At 39.3% G+C, this 21,927-nt stretch overlaps 1 protein-coding gene across 4 annotated transcripts in view; it reads right to left on the bottom strand.

The window, feature by feature from the left end:
• RUNX1T1 (RUNX1 partner transcriptional co-repressor 1) overlaps positions 1-21,927 on the bottom strand; it is a 146,910-nt gene that overhangs the window by 114,489 nt on the left and 10,494 nt on the right. For 2 of the 4 annotated variants that reach the window (XM_037140389.2, XM_037140390.2), the window contains exon 2: positions 4,550-4,722. The exons of the other annotated variants lie outside the window; for them this stretch is intronic. In XM_037140389.2, coding sequence (XP_036996284.1) covers positions 4,550-4,637 — 88 coding nt within the window. In that variant the 5' untranslated portion in view covers positions 4,638-4,722. The remainder of the gene's footprint in view (positions 1-4,549; positions 4,723-21,927) is intronic. 4 annotated transcript variants of the gene reach the window in all.

Raw genomic sequence — 21,927 nt, 5'->3', positions numbered from 1 at the left:
GGAAAATAACAGCCCTTTGCTCCACAGGTTAGTGTCTGCTGCTGTTGATAAAGATATTGTTTCATAGCAAGGCCAGAGTGTAGAATGAAAGAGCCAAGTTTTTAGATCCATCTGATAAAAAAAGGAAAATCAGGAGTATCTGTTAGTGTAGTCCTGCAGGAGCGAGCAGGGCCACAGCACTGGCAGGAACCTCAAATTCCTGACCAAACCCTCTTCCACACAATGCCTGCCGAGAGAAAGGAACCCAGGCGGGAGCCAGCCCGACGCTGCTGGACAGACAGGGCTGGCCTCGCAGGATGTCAGAGCACCAGGCGGCTGCCAGAGATACTGGGTTTTCACACACTTGCAGGCTGACTGTTTTGCTCTTCAGGTAATTAAACAAGGAAGCAGAGCTGCTGGGTAGGAGCCTGACCCCCAGCGCTGCGGCTCCAGGGTTCTGCATATCAACTTCCACAAGAACTGCCTGGAGCATCAACAGAGTGTTCCCCTCACTCTCTCTCTCATTTCCTCCCCCACCTCTTTCTCAGTCTGACCCAGAAACAAATCCTCCGAACAAAAACATCCACAGAAAGTCTGAATCTATTTGTAATAAAAACCCTAGTACTGTTCCCTTCCAAATTTTATAAAAGGAAAAAAAATTACTCTAATGGCAGGAACTTCATAAAAATTCACATATAACAAATCTATGTAAATTATCGGTATCTGAGTCAAGATGGATTATTCAAAGAGAATAATACCAAAATAATAATTTTCTTCTTTGGTGTGTGCTTGATTAAAGTGTGGATTCTTGGAAATCGAAAGAGCTCCCCCCGAAATAAATGCTGATATCCCAGTTCACAAATTAAACGTGTTGCATCCTGTCATTAATACTGTTATTTTCAGTTTTGATCATGGGCACTATGGTAAGCAAATGCCCTCCGATGTTTCTTTAAAAATCTTATTTAAACAAAATTCTGAAATATTTCCTAGTGTACAAAAGAAGTCACCATTATAACTAAGAAATATAAAAAAAATTCCTTCAATCATTAAGAAAGTGGTATATTTATATACTTATATTTATTTGTATCTGTATATAAATGCACCACTTTCTTAATCTTTGAAGGGATAGTTTATATATAATATATACTACATACACACACACAAAAATAAATATTAAGTAATGATTAGAATCACATACATAATACATTCTTCCTTCATCTCAAAACCCATAGAGTAAAACACTGGCTGAAAGAGATATAGACCAAAAAGAGAGAAGAATACAAAAGCCTGCCTGCTTGTCTGTGTTCAACACAAAGAACATTAAATGAAAACAACTGGCACGCTGCCAAATTCCTATAGAGGCAAAGAGATTCAAATAAATTGATTTCACGCATCACATTGACCTGGGATCAGTGTGCGGTGCTACAATAAGCTCAAAGCTCCATGTGGGGTAAAGCCCATTAATGCTATCAGGCCCCTCGAACACACACAAGAAAAACAAAAAAATAAATGCAAATTGCTCTCAAAAAACCAGCAATATTTCTCAAGAAAATAACTGTCCTCTTTTCCTAATCAAGATCTATTTGAAGGTGTGCAACACCATCTAAATTACTTCTTTTTAAAAATACAAATGTGGCTTTTGAAACACATACATTTCTATAAACTGGTGAAACACAAATACCCTGTCCTGTGATAAGAACATAAATACTACTACTTTCCAACAAGTTTCCTCTGTCAAAATTGCCCTCTTGCATCTTCTAGACAATCAATGGACCCTTTTTTAAATATGCCAAACACTGGACTCTTCACGGTATTTTCCTTAATGGTCTATCGAATCAAGGTCCTCTGGCTGGACACCACCCACGCTGCCCCAAACCCACCTACTCCCCACAACGGTACACACCGCAGGAGCACAGCTTCAAGCCTGGCTCTGCAGTACCAAGTGCTGTGCATATTTTGAGTACGATTTAAAACACTGGTGGGAAACATATTAGGGTTTTGTCTTTATCAGCTTCCACCTAAGCTAGTGGAAGCTTAGCATCACTTTCCCCTCTGCATCACTTTCCCCTCTGGCTTCCCAACAGATGCAGGCCTGTCTCCGGGTGACTTACTTCCACCTGACTTTGAACTCTCCACACAGGCTCTCTGGTGCCACTTCAGGCCGTTCTTCCTTACAGCCCCAACTGTTCAACTTCATAGAGGTCTTTGCTTTTTCTCCTTCCAAATTACAACCCCAGGAACCCAATGGCTGCCAGGTGTTTGCAAATTAAAAGTATGCGATTTCTGTTTTCTACTTCTTGGGCCAACTTAAGTCTGAACCCCAAATTTTTATACACCCATTACTATGACAAAAAGGAAGAAAAATGGGAGTAATTTTTTGCCATTTTTAAAAAAAGCAAACGGTTATAAAATACGCCAATATAAGTGTCTGTATTTCTGCATGTGGGTATACACACCTTTTTTAAGAATGCATGCACACATGTGTATAGGAAACAGAGAGAGAAGAAACTCAACATAGTGTTTCTGATACATGATGCTGGGGGTTTGGTATTTGCATATTATAACAAATAACAGGCATTAGGCTGTTTTAAAATTCGTGTTCTTATCGTGCATTTTTTGCCTTGAATACGGATTTTCCATGCTGCCATCCTTCATGGCCAGCAGCCCAGATATATATCCACACATGACTAGAAGAGAATATGACGGTAATGGGAAGGGTTGATAAAGACCATGACTTTATGTATCTGTAACACAGACTCAAGCTTTTAAATAGTATATTCTTATCAATATGTAATCTATACCTTAGATATTTTACCATAACACCAAGAACCCCCATAGCAGTATAGCAGTATATAAGGCAGAAAGGCAAAAGTTATATCCTCTTAAAACAATCACTTTCTTCTGATGGAAGATGACAAGAAAACAATTCTAAAGCCAGGGTGGTTGAGGTGGTGGTGGTTATTATTACTAGTTGGTTGCTTTAACAGTAAGACAATCTTTCTTTCTATGCTGGACTTTAGAAATCTAACTGACCAAGATTTGAGTTCTCAGAAAATTAATTTTTAGTAACAATACATAAGAAGATAGAAGCAGAGGTAAGAAATGCCTCAACTACTTAATAAAATTTAATTCCTTGCTTTCTCTTTTGAATTTGTCTCTCTTTAATTACACTGGAATATCACCATCATAATATGAAGGGGGAAGAAAAGAAAGAGAAATACCATCAGAGAAACTAAATTGTGATTTAGACTACCTGAGAGGAATCTATAATTATGCAAGAAATTATTTCATTTTCTCTGCTCTTTCAAATACAAAAACGCCCGCATTTGCCAACACCTCCTGGGAACTTTAAGAATAGGCCAGTAAGTGAACTGCAAGAGTCGACTTCATGGGGTGGGCGCCAGCAGTGATATTTCCAGGGCACTGGCCACCAAGGGTGAATGTTTTGCTACCCCACTTTTCCTCGTTAGGCAGTCAGGCACAGAACTTCAAAAATGTATTCCCAAAATCACTTTCCAGTCACCAGAGTGCCAGCCAGTAGCTCAAAACATTTGTGTTAACTCTGTTTTTTCTTGCCAATTTATCCGTATTCATCTGTGCCTCTGCTCAAGTCCATCCACTAAACCCGAAAGCAGAACTGGCTACAGGAGACACCGACTCTCTAGAGTTCCTAATTCAGGGTTCTCTTTAATTTGCAAATGTTGTAGACTTTAAGAAGTCTCTTGCCAAATGGCAATGCACTTAGCTTATATTTCCTGTTTTCCTAAAGTTAGATATCATCCTTTTTTTTTTTTTTTCCCTTTTAATGTGCCCTCCGACATGAATTCTGCTTAGGAAGTTACATTCAGCAAAAAAAGTTTAAAAAAATCCAAGTCAATAAGAAATGATGAATAGAAAAATACTTATTCTCCTCTTTCATCAACAAACTGTTTCAGAAAACACCATCTCTAGTTACAATAAACACAAAAAATCGTGGCATAGCTTTTACTCTTTAACTCCAAGTACTGCTCAGCTTATGACAGATGTATTATGGAAACATGGCAAGACGCACTGCAAAAAGAAGAGGGTGAAAAAATTCGGTACTCGATCACTTTATATCTTCAGACCCAAAGCTATGAAACAAGAGCTCCCACAAATAGGCTGGCTAATCCCCACCCCAACCCACATGCCAAAATTTCAAAAATAAATTTTTACTTATTATTTTCTTTTTGATTGAATTTATTCTGTTAATTATGCAGGTTTCGGGTGCACAATTCTACAACACATCATCTGCACGCTGCATTGCATGTTCGCCAGCCCAAGTCAAGTCTCCGTCCATCACCACTTATCCCCCCTTCACCCTCTTCATTTGCCCCCCACCTGCCCCACCTGGCAATCACCACACTGTTACCTGTGTCAAAAACATTTTTTAAATAAATAATACAAACTCTTTATCAACAGGCATTAGAAAAAATAAGAAAAAAGGAAAGAAAATCTTCACAATTATAATGTATTGGAAAAAATAATAGATTGACTTTTTTTTTGGCACATAAGTAAATTTGCAAAATCAAAATATTTATCTGTTCCTTACCTTGACAATATTCAAAGTTCCCTTTTTTCCGGCAGTCACCTATTACTAAACTCAGTGCTCTCCAAGTGTTTCTTTTGACAGATATCATTCTCCACCAATCGCTCTGCTAATCTCCTCTCTCCTTTTCTGACTGGGACAGATATTATGTTCACCAGCCCAGAGATCAATCTTTTCTATTGACAACAACAAAGGGGGAAAAAAAACGCATATATCACAACCAGTCTGAAGTAGCACCCACCTACTTACAAGATAATACTAGACCAGTCTGTTTGTTTTAAGAAACAAATATAAGCTTTTCAAAATTTTAGAAGATCCCAAGACAATCCCCATTTTCTCAGTTCTTTATGACTTCTCTAAAGAACTCTGAATTCTCCAACCATCCGACTCAAAGCTGGATTCATTCTGAACCCGACAAATCCTCTTTCTTTATATTGGTGTTGACCACATGTACATCATCAGTACCTTAGACGAGTGTTAGATTTTACCTGCTTTGATAAAAAAATTAAAATAATCTGTCAGATAATATGATTTCTTTAGAACATGCTTTGAGACCTGTTGTTATTTTACATTTTGGGATTTTCACATGCAAATGAAGTCTTGTTTAAAACAAAGTGGTGTCCATATGGTTTCACTGTTCTGAAATTTAAACATTGCTATTATTAGCTAAAATAGTCTAAAGCTACCAATAATAGTAATGAATAATCTTTATATAATCAACTAGCTTAAAAATATTAGTAACAACAGTTATTGGCAAATCACTTTACCAAATGAACAAATCTCTATCCCTTCCTTTTTTTCCTAGAGCAATTCTAATATTCTTATTTTCAGGCTAGATTTGCAAGATTTAGAATTCGCTCATTCATTCTCAAACATTTATTGAAAACCTATTACTCACCTATTGCTATTACTACCACTACTATGAATAGAAAAAGTATCACTAAATGTGCATTATTTACTTTATGATACTATCTATGAAACAGGACCCTAGCACAATCATATGCACATAAGGTAGAAACTAAATAAATGCAAAAAAAAATAAAGATTTATAAAAGTCTGAAAAAGTATTACTAAGGCTGTTTCTATTATTTTTTAAGAGGCCAAAGTACTCTGTAGAAATTAAAAATAATGAATATACTCTAATATGCATATATGTACACAGATTCTTTTTAAGCATTATCTTTTATATGCTACATTATTATGACTCTGCCATCAGTTGCTTCTCATGTTTGTGTAGGTACCAATCCTAAAATGCGTTTGTACATGTGAATACGATTTGTTAATGCAATAAAATAGGAGACGGCATTACTGGGGGGAAGCCAGGAGTCCTGGTCAGGTCTGGACTTCCGCCATCTTGAATGGAAGTCAGTTGTTTCTCATTCTTTATGGCAAAAATCAAGGAAGGAATAGTTAGCAAAAATACAATACTGTAGTAGGTATTTCTTAGTTGGAAATTGTCTTGAAGCTCAGCAAAGGTCATTAAAGAAAGTCAGCTGGAACTGGGAAACATTTGGTTTACTATGAATCCTAAATTTCAGTTAAGAAAGTGACCAAGATACAAAGATACACATATACATATATACATATTCAAATACTGGGGGTGAGGCGGAGAGTGCAAGGAGGGGAGACTGGAAGTAAATACATCTAGATATTAAACGTAATTATGTCTGGAAATGAAAATGAGTCATTCTCTACAAAATCCTATTATTTCCAATATTTCTATTCCAAGGTAAGAACATTGCATAGACAATAAACAAATGTTATGGGGGAAAAAAAGAAAATGGGTACTTTTCTTAGCTTCAATCATGATACTTGATACTATATGGTGCTTTAGCAACCATCAACAAAAAAGATACCGGATGGCCTGCAAAAAGCGGTCCATGCCTCCGTGTGGGCCAGGGAGCATCAGCTCCACTGAACAACCGAAGTGGGCAGAGCACAGTCCCATCCCCAGAGTCTCGGTCTAGCTCTTCCTACTCACGGCTGCTTAGTACTAGGCCAACAACAGGGCTCAGTAATAAAAACGGTGCAGTGGACCTCGGTGTTAGGGGCACAAAATTACTATCCCCATAAACATCCTTTCAAAGATAAATGTCTCATTACAAATGATCCTCTAAGATAGAATATACCGCCTCACTTTTTAACTTTACTTATGTTCGTTTTGATCAGAGTACTCTAAAGTGAATGCAGAAAAAGCTGGCAGGAAGATAGTGTTACAAAATACTTTAAATGTGCATGTTCCTAAATTCTTCCATGTTAACATGGTATGCAAACATGCATGCAAACAACACACTATGTAAGACTAAAGTTACTTGTGAGAATGTTTCCCGCTTAACTGTGTAAAACAGAGAACACATTATACCACAATCAATAGGATAACTCAAAAAAAGAGAGACAGTACTAATGTTTAGATTTTTCCAAGTAACATCTTTGGAGTATTATGTATGTGCTTTATACATCCAACATATTAAATTGTCTTCCAATATGAAATAATGAGTAATGGTAATGAGCACTATGAAATATATATCCAGCTATTTGTGAAACTTACTCTACACTAAAGTCTGTGTTGCATTCAAATGATAGTAAATTTCTCCATCTTTAGTAATTGCTTTGTTTGGATCCTCAGCCCTCAAATTTGTAAGACCTGATTATGCAGGGAGCGTACTGAGACAAGTTTAAAAGCTAAACTACACCGAGAGGAGAATGCCTCAAACAATTTGTAGTTCTACAAGAGCATTATTAAAAAGGCCCAACATGTTATATTGCCATGGAAATTGTGGAAAACATACATTCCCAAACAAATATTACTTTTTCTCAATGGTATGAAGTAATGAAAACCACATGTGTAAATCTGCGATCCGTGCAGTAGTTCAAGCTGCAGCTAATAGAAAATACAGAAAGTGAACTCCGCTATATAAAAGATTCTTGTTACAGAAATATAATGTGAAAACCAGATGCAGACAGAAAACCTTAATCACAGATGGGAATGTAATCACTGGCACACAGAACGCTTTTTTGATCAATCTTAACCATATGCATAATGTATTTATTTTCTAAGGAATGCAATAACTTGAGAGAACCTTCTATTTGAATTCAGTTAACCTCATATTTATAATGCTTTTATCTTACTCCCCCACCCCTTCAGTGTGTACACTGAGCTAAGGTTTTAAAAGGAAGAGTTGTGGGCCTCCGCAAATCATTCTTGTATCACTTTATCTTTCAAAAATTTAATAGGATGTAAAAGACTACACACAGCAGAATCACCCTCAAAAGAGCCAGTACGGTTCCCCATCACTGTGTTTCTCAGTCACAGCCAGGAATCCCTACAGGGCCCAACACATTTCTTTAGGGGATTATATCAACATTCGGGAGAAATTCTCCTTTAGTAAATTATATACAGTTATGCCAAAAATAAGCCTGCGAACACACCTCTTTTTATCAATCAACCTGGACTGGATCAAACCCTAACCCTAACTTTATTTCCTTTCATTAAAAAAAATTTACAGCATTAATACTGTTCCTTTACATTAATAAAAACACTGTTAGTTTTTGGTTCCAAGGGGAACTGTCACCAGAGGAAACTGTTACATCCCATCAGACTTAGAAAACATTACCTCCATGTAAGTACACGGGATTGTAGCTTACCTTTGTCAAGTCCTCCACAGTCTCATTTATAGGACAGTTCTCCTCTATCCCTGATTTGAATTAGTCCACTGAGCTCCACATATGCCTCACTTTAGACTATCCTCTAAACAGGAAGTGGTGGGGCCATTATATTATTTGGGTATCCTTCATCATAGGTCATGTGAACGAAACTTCAACTTCCCAACAGCAAAAGCCTCTTTAAACTTCCATGACTACACTCATCCAGATTTTTCTTCTCCCTTCTAACTTCTCATCCCTTGATACATGCAAAGAAACACACAGTCCTTATTCTTGCCCTTTTCCGATGCCCAAGACCCCCTATAACTTGGCACTAACCTACGGCTTTCAGCCTTTCAATCTGCCCATGCTCTTGCAGGATGCAGCGCTTTGATGAATAAACCCCATAGGATGCATCCGTCCGTTTGATGGGTTTGTCCACCTTTCCACGAACTGCCATGTGGCCAGCTCCTTCCCAACACTCACATTTCGTTCACATGTCACTTCTTCTGAGATCATTTTTCGACATCCAAAATAAGGTCTCACCAGTAGCAGCCGCATCCCCATCATTCTAACATTGTGTTTTGTGATTGCCTCCCTCGAGTTCAACACTAACTGGGATGATCTTATTAATGTGTTTATGATGTTTCCCTCCCCCACACCTGAACTATAAGCTCTATGAGAGCAGGGTCTTGTCTGCTTTCCTCATGACTCTATTTTTCACACTTACAAATGTACTTGGCACATGAAAAGAATGAGACAAATGAATTCCACCTAAATAATTGCTATAAAGGCCCAATTCAATCTCTCTAGGCCTTCACAAACCTTCCCTGGCCACTCCTAGGGCCCGTGACTGTTTTCTCTTATTTCAAGTATAAGAGCAGAAGATTGAGGCATAGGTAGATACACTTTGCCTCCTCGCACAACCAAAAGGACGACAACAACAAAAAATAACCAGAATTGCCAGAAAATCGAACTGCATGGAAGTCTGACACCTCAGTGGTTAAAGAAGAAACATTCATTCACACCAGTAGGAGGGGAGGAGACAGGCAGCCAGGGCGGAAAGGACTCATGACAAGGCAGCTGGAGAACTGGGCAGCCCCACATTTGCATGGGGATAAACTGGGAGAAACAACTGGGGTGGGAGACAGACCGTGCAACCCAGGCTGGTTCCAGCGTGGGGAAATAAAGCCTCAAAAGCTCTGACAGTAAAAACCTGTGGGGGTTGAGGAAGCAGGAGAAAGTCCCAGCCCCACAGGAGAGTTCATTGGAGTGACCCACATGGCCCTAGAATGTACACAAACCCACCCATCCAGGAATCAGCACCAGAAGGGCCCAATTTGCTTGTGGGTAGTATAGGAAGTGACTGAAAGCAGGCCGAGAGTTGAGCAAAAGACATTGTTCCCTCTGGGAGTCCTACCCTACATACAGTCCCACAACACAGGGAACAAGGGTTGCCCTGCCCCGGGGAATATCTAAGGCTCCACCCCTTACTGCTTAGCAGGTAGCCAAAACAAAGAAATATGGCCCCAGTGAAAGGACAGCTCAAAGCTCCAGGAAAAAAACACAACTAAGTGAGGAAGAGATAGCCAACCTATCAGATGCACAGTAATCAGGATGCTTGCAGAATTGGTTGAGTATGGTCACAAAATAGAGGAAAAAGTGAAAGCTATGAAAAGGAAAATAAAGGAAAATATACAGGGAACCAACAATGAAGGGAAGGAAACTGGGACTCAAATCAATGGTTTGGAGAAGAAATAAATAAACATTCAACCAGAACAGAACAAAGAAACAAGAATTCAAGAAAAAATGAGGAAAGAGTTAGGAACCTCTGGGACAACTTTAAATGTTACAACATCCAAATCATAGAGGTGCCAGAAGGAGAAGAGAAAGAGCAAGAAGTTGAAAAAGTATTTGGACAAATAATGAAGAACTTCCCCAATCTGGCAAAGGAAATAGACTTCCAGGAAGTCCAGGAAGCTCAGAGAGTCTCAAAGAAGTTGGACCCAAGGAAGCACACAACAAGGCACATCATAATTACATTACATCAAAGCTAAGGAGAGAATCTTAAAAGCAGCAAGAGAAAAAAAGACAGTTACCTACAAAGGAGTTTGCATAAGACTATCAGCTGATTTCTAAAAAGAAACCATATAAGCAAGAAGGAGCTAGAAAGAAGTATTCCAAATCATGAAAAGGAAGGACCTACATCCAAGATTGCTCTATCCAGCAAAGCTATCATTTAGAATGGAAGGGCAGACAAAGTACTTCCCAGATAAGCTGAAGTTAAAGGAGTTCAATATCACCAACTCCTTTTTATATGAAATGTTAAAGGGACTTATTTAAGAATAAGATCAAAAATACAAACAGTAAAATGACAACAAACTCACAACTATCAACAAGCAGACCAAAAAAAACCCCAAAACAAAAACAAACTAAGCAAACAACTAGAAGAGGAACAGATTCACAGAAATAGGGATCATATGGAGGGTTATCAGCAGGGAGGAGTAGGGGGCAGAGGGAGAATCAGGGAAAAGGTACAGGGAGTAAGTAAGTAGCATAATTGGTAGGTACAAAATAGACAGGGGGAGGTTAAGAATAGTATGGGAAATGGAGAAGCCGAAGAACTTATATGTATGACCCATGGACATGAACTAAGGTGGAGGAATGATGGTGGGGGGCGGGGTACAGGGCAGAGGGGAATAAAGAGGAGAAAAAATGGGGCAACTATTAATAGTATAATCAATAAAATATATTTTTTAAAATTTAAAATTTAAAATAATAAACTGTAAGAGCATTTATGGTCTATTTCAGGTTGGGCAGGCAACCGTTACCTGCCAGATATTGTTCACCTGAGTCCATTCTATACACATACATAGGCCAATATGGGATTTACCCAGCCTCATCCAGAGCTGTGAGGCCAGCCCTTCCTCCTACACTAAGTAACAGGACACCATGATTAAAAACCACAGCATAAATCCATACAGCCTTTAAGATATAAATGCATAATGCATTCTAGTAGTTTTTATGCATAAACTTATTTCCCAATTGAGTTTCCTGTTGTAGAAAAAAGATCTCAACTCATCTTCTTCTCTGCACCTCTTCCAGCCCTACCTCAATGCATGCATTCTGCTGCAAGACCAACAAAGGAAGGAGGTGTGTCTATTCTACAGTGTTTATATCAAGTGCCTACCATATTGCCTGGCTCACAGAGGATATTCACTCTATAAAGATGGAGTGAACAATGATAACCAATATTATCTAGTCTTTCTTCAAGCCATCTCCTTCTGTTGTAATAAAGCATTATTTTTAAATTCCTCAAATATCACTTTAAAGAATTAATAAGGAGATAGGTAACCAATCTATGACTTATTTTTAGTCAAATCGATAATACTTATAACCAATAGTTAACAAACCAGGCAACTTAAAACAGTAGAAAGCTCTTAAATAGCTCCTCTGTTACAGATATAATTTTCAAGAAACAAAATATCCCAAAATGACTGTAGCCTCCATACACTGACCACACAGAAGCCCACTGCATGCATGCTCTGGCCGGAATGGAATCTCAGCTCTTACACTTATCAATTATTTGACCTTGGACATGTCACTTAACACCTCTAACCTTCACATATAAATCTCTAGAGTAGGATAACAATACCATACCAGGATGATATGAAGATAAGAGAAAATACTCACAAAGTGCCTGTTGCTGTGCCCCTCGTTCAAGTGTTGTTTTATCCAAGTGCCCAGTTCCTATCATTTAATAGTAGAAAGGTGGCAGTACCTCTTTTACTAGTATGGTTTAAAACATTAAAACAAAAGTAGTAGATCACTACTCAAAAATGACCTACTGCAATCACAAGCTCTTCCATTTCTAAGTCACAACTTACTATCAGTGATAAAAATAAATCAGTCAACAATACCAAAATAAGAAGAAAAAAGCAGCAATCCTACACATTTTGGAGTGAAAGAGAAAAAAAAATACTACAAACTAATGTACTGTGATTTAAATTTTTTATTTTCCTCATCTAATTTCATCTGGAGAGGACCATCGCTAGGGGATAAGAGAAAAGAGAACCAATTATTTCCAAAGACTGGTTTCTCTAAATAAAGGCATCTGGTCCATGACAGCAACTTTCACATGAAAGAAAAATGAGACTTTGAAAGTATCTGCATTCATGATTGATGATCACATATCTCAAAAAGAAGAAAGATAGATAGAGAGAGAAAGAAAGGAAGAAAGGAAAGAAAGAAAGAGAAAAAAAGAGAAAAGAAAGATAAACAATTGTTTAGCTGCAAACAGTCTGGTTGCTACTGCTCCTTATCAGCTAATAATCTCTCTCGCGCTCTCTCTCTCTCTCCTTTCTTCCCCCCACCCCTCACCCCACTCTGCCTCAGAAATCTATAAAAATGTAGTATTCTCTTATACTCTGAATAGTCACTTTTCTAAGTGCAGTGAGAAGTCTTGATAATTCTTCATTTAACTTTAGTATAATTACCACCCGCAGTCTGTGTGACTGTCCCTATTCAAGGGGAAAATTCCTAGGCAGTAGGATTTGAAGACTTTTGGGAGAACAGTAGAATAGAGAAGCCTGGGAATAAGAAAATCTAGGTTCACAGCTTGCCCCACCTTGCACCTCACTGGTGCAGGGTGGCCTTGAGCAAGTCAAAGAACCTCTATGGGTGATTTACAAAATGACCTCATTCCCATGCGAGTATTAAATAAAAATGTGAACCTCCATGACGAACTCTAATATACCGCCCCTTCCTCATACATATCTGTCTGCACTGAAGGCTGGCTGCCCTTCTAAAATCATGTCTTCAAATGGCAATGGTACCTGGAAGGAACAACTGTAAGACTCTTTGCCCACTTCCTCCTTCTGAGTCAGAATCTTGGGGTGAGAAGAGCCTGTCAGACTATCCAGAGCCATGCCTTGTTTTCAGGCTAGTTCATCAGGCAGCAGAGCACTTAGTGTCCCACCCAGTGCCGGAAAAGACCAGTCTGGGTGGGGAGAGAACTGGGGAAAGAGAGCTGGAGAGGAGTGCTAGAGGGGTCAGTACAGTGCTGGACCGGCCCAGACAGCAGATCTGGGGGGCCGGCGGAGGGAAGGGAGTCCCTGGCAACTAAGAGATAACTTGGGGGCGTGGGGCACACAGAAAGCTGGAAGCCACTAAAACGTTTTTTAAGTCTCACTGGGTTCCTGACCAAAAGGAGAATTCCAACTTCATAAATGTGCCCACACATACAGTATTTTGCTTGCAATTTCACACTTTACAAAATCCCATTTGTGAACCTCAGGGCAAAAATAAATATATAAGTAGATAGATAAAACTAGTTAAGGTGTGCATTTATGAATATGCAAGTGACTTCACCACTTCAGTGTGCCTAGGGCCAATTCTGCACATGGGGGGAGTTGTTTCTTTGTTTTCGTTGTTGAAACCAAAATATAATGGTAATAAATCATATATTCTAGATGAGAAAACAACAAAAGGGAACCAAGGTGGAGAGAGACTGAGAAAAGAAACATGTTCTTGAAAGCAAATTTTAATTTTCATCTTACCAATAAAATGTTTCAGTACAATATTAAGTAAATAAATTGAGTTCAAGGCATGAGCTTTCAACAAATATTTTAAAAACATCAAACAGTACCCCCAACTGTTCTAGACTCCTACTTCAAGGAGATTTCAAACCAGCAGAGAAGCCTGAAACACATGGATGGGAGCAAAACGTTGGCTGTGATACAACCCTCTTTGAGCAAGAGAAGTCCTGAAGGCTTCAGAGAGCAGTTTCATCACAGATGAGGGGGAGGACGCAGTTGGTTCCCCACAGAAAAGGGCCTTAATTAGGGCTGAGGCGAGAAAGGTCCAGCCAATCAGCAGTCCTGTCTCTCTCGAACACCTCTATAGCCCCAGACATCAAACAGAGCCAGACTCTCCATTTCCTGTTTGCTTCTCTCTCTGGTCAGCCAGAGAGGAGAAGATTGTACACGGGGTGTCTAGAAGAGAGTGGAGCGTAGTTCCAAAGTGACCCAGTGGGACACTAAGAATACGCAAACGAGACCTTACTGAAAGTTATGCTTCACACGTATTATCTCATGTGATTCTCACAACAACCTTATGAAGTCATCTCATTACTGTCCACATGGGAATTCTTTCCAGAAGAAGAAAGAAAGCGGAGGAGACACAACAGACAGTAAAGCACTTGGGAACTGCATCTTTTCACCATCCCACTCGACTGTCCCTGGCAGACAAGGGACAGCAGCATCCCTGCCCCTCAGAAAGGCAGAACCAGTCCATCTCAGGCTGAGGCCGCAGTCTCCATCTTGACAGTGAGTGAAACAGGTACAAGAGTTGCAGAAAAGACTCAGAAGACCAAGGGACATAGAATAAAAACTCTCCTTACAGTCACCAATGCCTGGGCCTCACTGTCTTCCACCAGAGAAACTACCATTGTCAGCTGCTGGTACATATCTCCACAAGCAGTTCTTTCTTGGCTGCCCATGGTTAATTTTTATCCAGTACAACTGACAACAGAGAAAATGAAGTTGCAAAAAATTCAAATTCTGATGGATTTTGTAACAAAATCACAAACTAAAAATTTGGTTTCAGTTCAAAGAGTAAAAAGAACTGCCAGTATGTTTTCATATTAAATGATACCTGATAAAAATAAGGTAAAAGACCCTGAAATAATATTACCTTGATGAACCACTATGCCCTAAAAGTTCTCATATGGCTAGATTTTGTTCTTGCTGCTGATGTTTCTACCAATAACTTAAATCCCTTCCATAGGGGAGCCAATCAGCAAGCAATTTAATCATAAGGATTTAATACTGTCCTCTAACCTATAAAAGGAATTCATTTACTTTTCCAATATGAGACTTCCATTTTAAAATGAAAAAGCTGTGGTCCTCTGAAAAACAACATGTGTTTCCTTTACTATCTATCTGCTGACTAAACTGCATAAAGACAAGTTTCTATTAAACTCAGTAATAGTTTAATGCATTTTCATTGTTTTACTTTAAAGTATATTTGAAAGGTGTCATCACATCACAAAGGATTTGGTCTAGGACAATGCTTGGGGCTCTGAATAAATGAATGAGATTTCAGAAGCCCCCTGAAATAACTCTGCCCTCCCCCTGCCCCCGCAAGAGGACCAAGCCCAGAGTGCAGGACACACTGGTTTTTAAGAACTGCCCCTGCCCTTTCTTCAATGCCTCCCTGACTTCTGACTCTCTGGCCCCTGCCTTCTCTCCTCTATAGAATGTCAGAATTAAAAGATACTTTAGAATTATCCCACAAATAAAAGCTCAATTTTTTAAATATGTCAAATAGGCTACTCTGGTGGAAAGTTCAGAGTCCACACTGAGTCCACCTGACCACTTTTTATTCACCTGCATGGCCTGAAATGACCTGTAAAAAGAAGGGGAACTGAGAACAGTTTGAAATCCATGCAAAGAGCTAACACACACGAGGGAGCCAGGTCCAAGAGAGATCAGTAATAAATCCTCCACATAACAACCATCTTTAAGGAATGACAACTATCACCATTTCCCCAAAGTAGGTGAGCACAAGGATCCCTGGGGCAGGTATGTACAAGTGGCTTCTCAGAGTTCCTTCTGTAAGCTGTGACCCTATAAGCCACAGGAGACTGTTGGAGTCTAGGGGAGAACACTGTCCCTCAAACATGCAAAGTGATTCCCATATTCTGGCAACCTAAATGCACGGGACACCTCATCCCTGCTGTCAGCGGTTCACCCTCTCTCTATCAGCCCCTATGTCCAAGTCCTCACCATTTTTCCTTTACAATGCATCTTGTACCTGCCTGTTCCTTCTTGTTCTACACCCCGATTCTGGTCTTTCTCCTACAGTCTTACATCCAAATTGCACAAGAAGCTGCCTACTTGCCTTAAGCCTCCAGTCTTTCCCCGCCCTGTCTCCAATCCATCAGGTGATCACAATCAAACCAACTCTTTAAAAACACAACTTCAATTGGGTAAATGGTTTCTCCTTGCCTGGTACATTTTTTTTAACTTGGAGTTTATTAAGATTTATTTTACCATGGTATCCTTTGTTCAAATGAAGTCCAGCTAGGAAATCTAATATATAAAGCAATTTGTTGTAAAAGCAAAACTATTCTAGCTCCACGGTGCTGAGAGGATGAAAGAGCTTGAATCCAATCCGGCACCCTCTATACCGCCTCCCAACCCTGAGAGGTCCCACAGGACAGTTTTTTAAAACTCTGGCTTACTCAGAAGACAAAGCTTAAGTCAAAATGCCAAACGTTCAAGACGGTTATGATATTTTTGCTTATTTTCCAATAATCACCCCCAATGCCCTTTTTGCTATAGCCACATTTGTTAATGTATTCTCTCTCCACCCAACCTACCCCAATACTCTTCTTCCAAAGGCTTTTTCTACATCTGGGCTCTGCCTAGATAAATCCTATCTCAAGACATGTTTAAGTTCCAACTTGCTTCCACTTCTAAAACCTCATTTACTTACTATACCATTTCACTGGTGAATGATCAAGCCCTATGATCTTGGGTAGCTATTTAATTTGTCCTGCATGCCTTTACCACTGGGTGGAACTGAGTTTACTCCCTGCTCAGTGTCTCTGCCTAACACTCAGCTTCACACATAGTAGGGATTCGTTACATATTTATTAATTTGCTTCAGATTTACCACCAAGAGTAAAAATTTTCTTTTTCTTTAACATGCGCTAAAAGGTGTCATTACCAGGACTACCCAGAATGCACATGCCTTTCTTTAAAAATAGAGTAGGTTTATTGATTTGCTCATTTTACTGCTCTTCATTTATATTTCCTCTGATATTTTATATCCATTCCCTCTAGCCAACTTAAAGCTTGACTTGAACATGTCAATGGAGATGGATCACATTTACTTTCTATTTAGACCTGAATCAACCTATCTACCCTTATTTAAACAAAGGGATAACAACTCATTGTCCACATATTTCCCACCAGAGGTCAGACGTGGATCTTGTTTCTAAATAAATCTAGCTGGAGATGAGAATGAAAATAATGTGACAGGTCGGCAAAGGGGGTGGGCAGTAAAGAACACTTGTCTGCCACGTGATCAAAGGTAGCCAATCCTAACACTCACTTTAAGAGAACACTTTCGCAGGAGAGGATTACTGTGTCAGTCTGATCAACACCACAGTTCCAGTCCCCGTATCATCTGCTGTTCTTCCCAGCTGTGTTTGCTCATCACTGTGTACATAACATATGCATAGATTCAGAAAATAAACTAGCAGTCTTTCATAACCTGTTTTACAGCTCACGTCTTCCTATATCTTGAGGTTAGGGAAAGGAGTACAGAACATCTTGTTTTTAAGCAACAGACCAACCAACTTCCTAAGACCTTGCATTTAATGCACAACTTTCATCATGCTTCCAACATCTGCTGGAGGATGACGTCCTGCTTGCCAGACTTAATGTGCATTTGAAATGCTCTCTGCAATGCTGCTGGCTCCCTGGCACCACAACTCTATGTCAGCATTTGCAAGCACCATTACAGGTCTATTCAATACTTCCCTAAAATCTGTCTGATCTCCTATCTGACGGACACCAGGTACACTCCCCAAAAGCTGCAGTAGAAGGGACCTGCCCAGTGCTCCTTCTAAGGGCCTCTTACACCTGCTTCCTCTGCTGGTGCTCTAATAGACCTGGCTGCATCTAGCTCATCACTATTCTGGCAATGTTTCCTCTCATTATGAGGGGAACCCAGCTTGAGCTTCTTTGGACAAATTGCCATTACATCCCATGGTAATATTTTTCTCTAATATTTCTCTAATGTAATATTTAATCCAGTCAAATCAGGTACCAACTAAGAGCTCACTATATATGCATTTGAAGATGTTCTCCTCTGAGGCAAAGAACTTTCAATTTGTCCTCCCACTGAACATTGAATACCAATGCAAAAATCTTCTACAACCCATGAAGCAGCAGTGATTCTTGTGGCATAAATGGCAGATGAAAAGAACATAACTTCCAAGTCCTGTCAGTGGCAGATATTCCTTAAAGAAGAGCACAAGTGTCACTGGCACGCTGGATGATTATAGTGTGCTCGACTTGATCAAATCATAAATGTAAGCAGGTCATCATTCCTAAGTTGCAAAGAAATTCAGCCCAGGTTCATTAAAAACAATTTTACAAACTAGGATTAGATTTTTAATTGTCTGTATTTTTTACAAACTAAAGAAAAATACAAAATCCAAGTGTTATTGGTAATAATGAGGCTTTTTAACTACTTCTACAAGCAATGGCAGACTTTCTTCAGACAATGCAATGGGTCGCTTTTTCAGTCTTTCTTATTTCAGAACTGATTCTCAGCCCAATGATAACATGCCCCTATTCATTTAAGTACGTTGTTACCAGGTTCTCTCAAAAAACTGATTTAAAGAGATCGTTTTCAAAATATCTAAGTCAGTTAGGTCAGAACTGTGAAGCTGTGGGGTGCGGCGAACGCCTGATCAGCACAACCAATCACCACCACGCTTCCACCCTAGCCCATCATCCCTGCCCCCAGGCACCAAACTCATCTTACCCAGCCTCTGTGAAGCAAAGCATAAAGGTTATTTTCCTTGAACATAACCTAAAAAAATCTATGTTCCTTCTCATTGCCTAGATAGGTTCACTCCTTTACCACTTCCCTCAGAAAAAGACATAGTAACAAGTAAGATTCCAGACAATCATCCAGGGTGGCTGTGGAAAAAATGGCTTCCTATTCCCAGTGCCACTTTACGAAGAGCAGTAGAAAGATAAGAATGTTCTATACTAAATCCACTTCCCAGTTATATGAAAACTGGTGGTGCCCCCCAACTCAGAGTTAGAAATACAAATAAGGACTTATTCGCATTCACCTAACCATGGGAAATTCCTGAAAGCCTACTCCAAGTATTGTATATGGACCTATAATATTCAAGAAAAGATGCCTAATTATCATTGCATATCTGCCCGTCGTTTTACGTCTGAAGAGGTCATCAGAAGAACGCACTCCAAGCCACCCAGCAAAAGTCAGTGACTAAACTGGAAAGGGACCCCCAGTTTGAAATGCCTATTAGTCAGCGGAATGCACACCTTCCAGGTCCATCTTCTTATAATGCAGAGTGCTTTACACAACAGAACCACAGTTACAAACTCAAAAGGTGTGGAATCCCTCTCCTCCTATCTTAAGTGACCAGGACGTTGAACCTGGCTCACTAGGAGATGCTGAGATCAAGACAAGCCAGTGGACTAAAAACAATGAGGACGACACAGCTCCAGCTGCTGAATGAGAGATCAAGAAAGGAAACAGGCTGATCCCTCATGGCTTCAGCATTGTGTAGAAAGGTGGTATTTTGACAAGGGAACAGAATTTAGTCATGGGAAAGTATTTAGAAAGTACTGAGGGATACATCCGTGGGTGTATTCAAGGATGTCTACCAGCTGGTAGCCAGCTCTATTTCCTAAGTCAAGGGTGAGGGCATAGATAAAGAAAACAGTAGATGTATAGATCATAGCCACTAAGGAGAACACTAAACCAGGTCAAAGAATAAGACTCTGTTATCAGAACTTGGGGACAAAGTAGGTGATTCATTTTGGGAACACAAAAACACCTCAGCTTTCCATTGGGGCAACAGATTTAAGCCAGAAGAGCAACTAGAGCCAGGATCTTAGAGTGAGGGACTAGAGCTCTCTGAAATGCAGAAAGTGAAATGCCAGCTAATCGTTTACTTAAAATCAGTGATGTCAATATATATGTAGGTGAACTCCATTCATAGTAAGTCTCTAACATTTGTCAGTTCCTCTCCTCTCTCCCAAGTCCAACAAGTAGGTGGCAGACCATGAAAGCCGGGAGACACTCAGAAGCCGTCTATGCCCCAGGTGTTAAAAGACAATTGAATGTAATCAGAGGTGCTTAGATTGCTAGAAAAAAACGAGAAAACTTTCCATGTGTGCCCTTCCTCCACCTGCAACAAGATTTATAGACTAAATTAGTAACTCACCGAAATACTCATTTTCCTTACAGATCTTGAACAATATGAAACCACAAAACAAAAACCTGCTTTATTTCCCCATGAGTTACATTATACAGATAATCTCAATTAGAACTATCAAAACAAGGGGTCACTGAAAATTTTGCTCAGAGTCAGTGAAAATGCCAGTGGTTCTAAGCAGCATTTATGGTTTTAAACGTTTTCAAACAGAAGGATCTTGTACCTTACACTTCAACCTGGGTTATTACTTTATCAGTTCTGAAGTAAGAGTCTGGGGTATCACTTCATTAAGTATGAACGTTTTGAAAAGAGTCCCAGAAAGCTCTCCCCTCCTGATGCCATATAAGGTACTGAGGCTTCAACACTGAATGTGGCTTCAGTACAAACAACTCATTAGAAGATTATGCACCCAATGATGGGGTTGTATCTGTGAAATAAACTCCCTGACACAGACGAGTGACTCGGCATCACTTCTTGAGGGTGGCAAAGTCCTTGGTGCTGTACCAGGGAATATGTCCACAGGACAGCCCAGGTCACCTAAAAGATGTGTTAACACAGCATGCCACCATTTGGCTTCAAATCAGAAATTCCTTGAGAGCATTATTCTTTGGTTGGCTACACATATGTAATCACAAGAACATAGTCAATACAAGGTAGGGCAAAAGTAGGTGTATAGTTGTTCATATGGAAATATACAATTACTAAATAAAAATACAAGAATAAACTGTGTTTGGTGTACTCACCATTGTAAACCCACTTTGCCCCACCCTGTATTGTTCTTCAAACTACTTCTTTTGAGTCGGTGTTTCAGAAGAAACATTGCATTTGTTAATCCAATATGCTAATGGATCACAATGTCTGTCTTCTCATTAATCCATTCTGCAGATATTCTGGGTTTATAAGTGAAAAGTGTGTCTGTCAATTCAAGTGTGAAGCCACAAGCTATGCAGCCTCCAATTGATCCTAAGCAGTGGTCACATCTCGCCTTGGACCAATTACTGTAAACACAGTCAACCCAACTGCAACTGTGGCTACAGTTAATACCGAACCTGACCCAAATTTTATTAGTCTTCTAACTTAATTCTCTATGCCCAGTTTCAAACAGATAACACTGCTATTTTTACTAGAAGAAAGAAGTGTTACTTATATTGATTATTTAAGATGTGTTAGAGTTTTCTTCCTAATTAATCCTGGATGATTTCAGAAGAACCTGTCTTTCCTAGAAATTTCACTAGTAAAATGCATCTAATTTTTTTTCTCTAATATGGTACTTTCTCTGCCCATAGAACTTATTTGATTAGCAGGACTATAGAAGCTAGAGCTTTTGTACGCAGGCACTCAAGCATAATTTAATCATTTTACTTAAGCATGAAAAAATTATTCTGAAAGCTCTGTTAGGTAAAAATATCCCTGATTAGTTTAAACTTACATTTGCAGGTGTACTAAAGATAAAATAAATCACAGGACGCTCAGTATGCAACAGTGCAGTGTTAACTTTGTTCTAACAGTCAGCAGTAAGTTAAAAAAAAATACATAGTATTAGAACTTGTAAGGAATAACTACCTCATTTTAAATAAACACGTTATTTTAAAATAAAAATAAATTGTCTGTGCGAACCCTTTTTAATATTACCAGATTTTCACCTATGGAAACCTCTTTCACAGTCAAACAAGATGAGGTTCTAATTACATAATACCATCTATCTGCTGAGGGCAAAAGTGCCAACAAATGAAAATGCACATTA

Source organism: Artibeus jamaicensis, unplaced genomic scaffold (genome assembly GCF_021234435.1).
Source record: "Artibeus jamaicensis isolate MK-2021 breed Jamaican fruit bat unplaced genomic scaffold, CSHL_Jam_final scaffold_916, whole genome shotgun sequence".
Taxonomy (NCBI): domain Eukaryota; kingdom Metazoa; phylum Chordata; class Mammalia; order Chiroptera; family Phyllostomidae; genus Artibeus; species Artibeus jamaicensis.
This window is presented reverse-complemented; position numbering and strand designations above follow the sequence as displayed.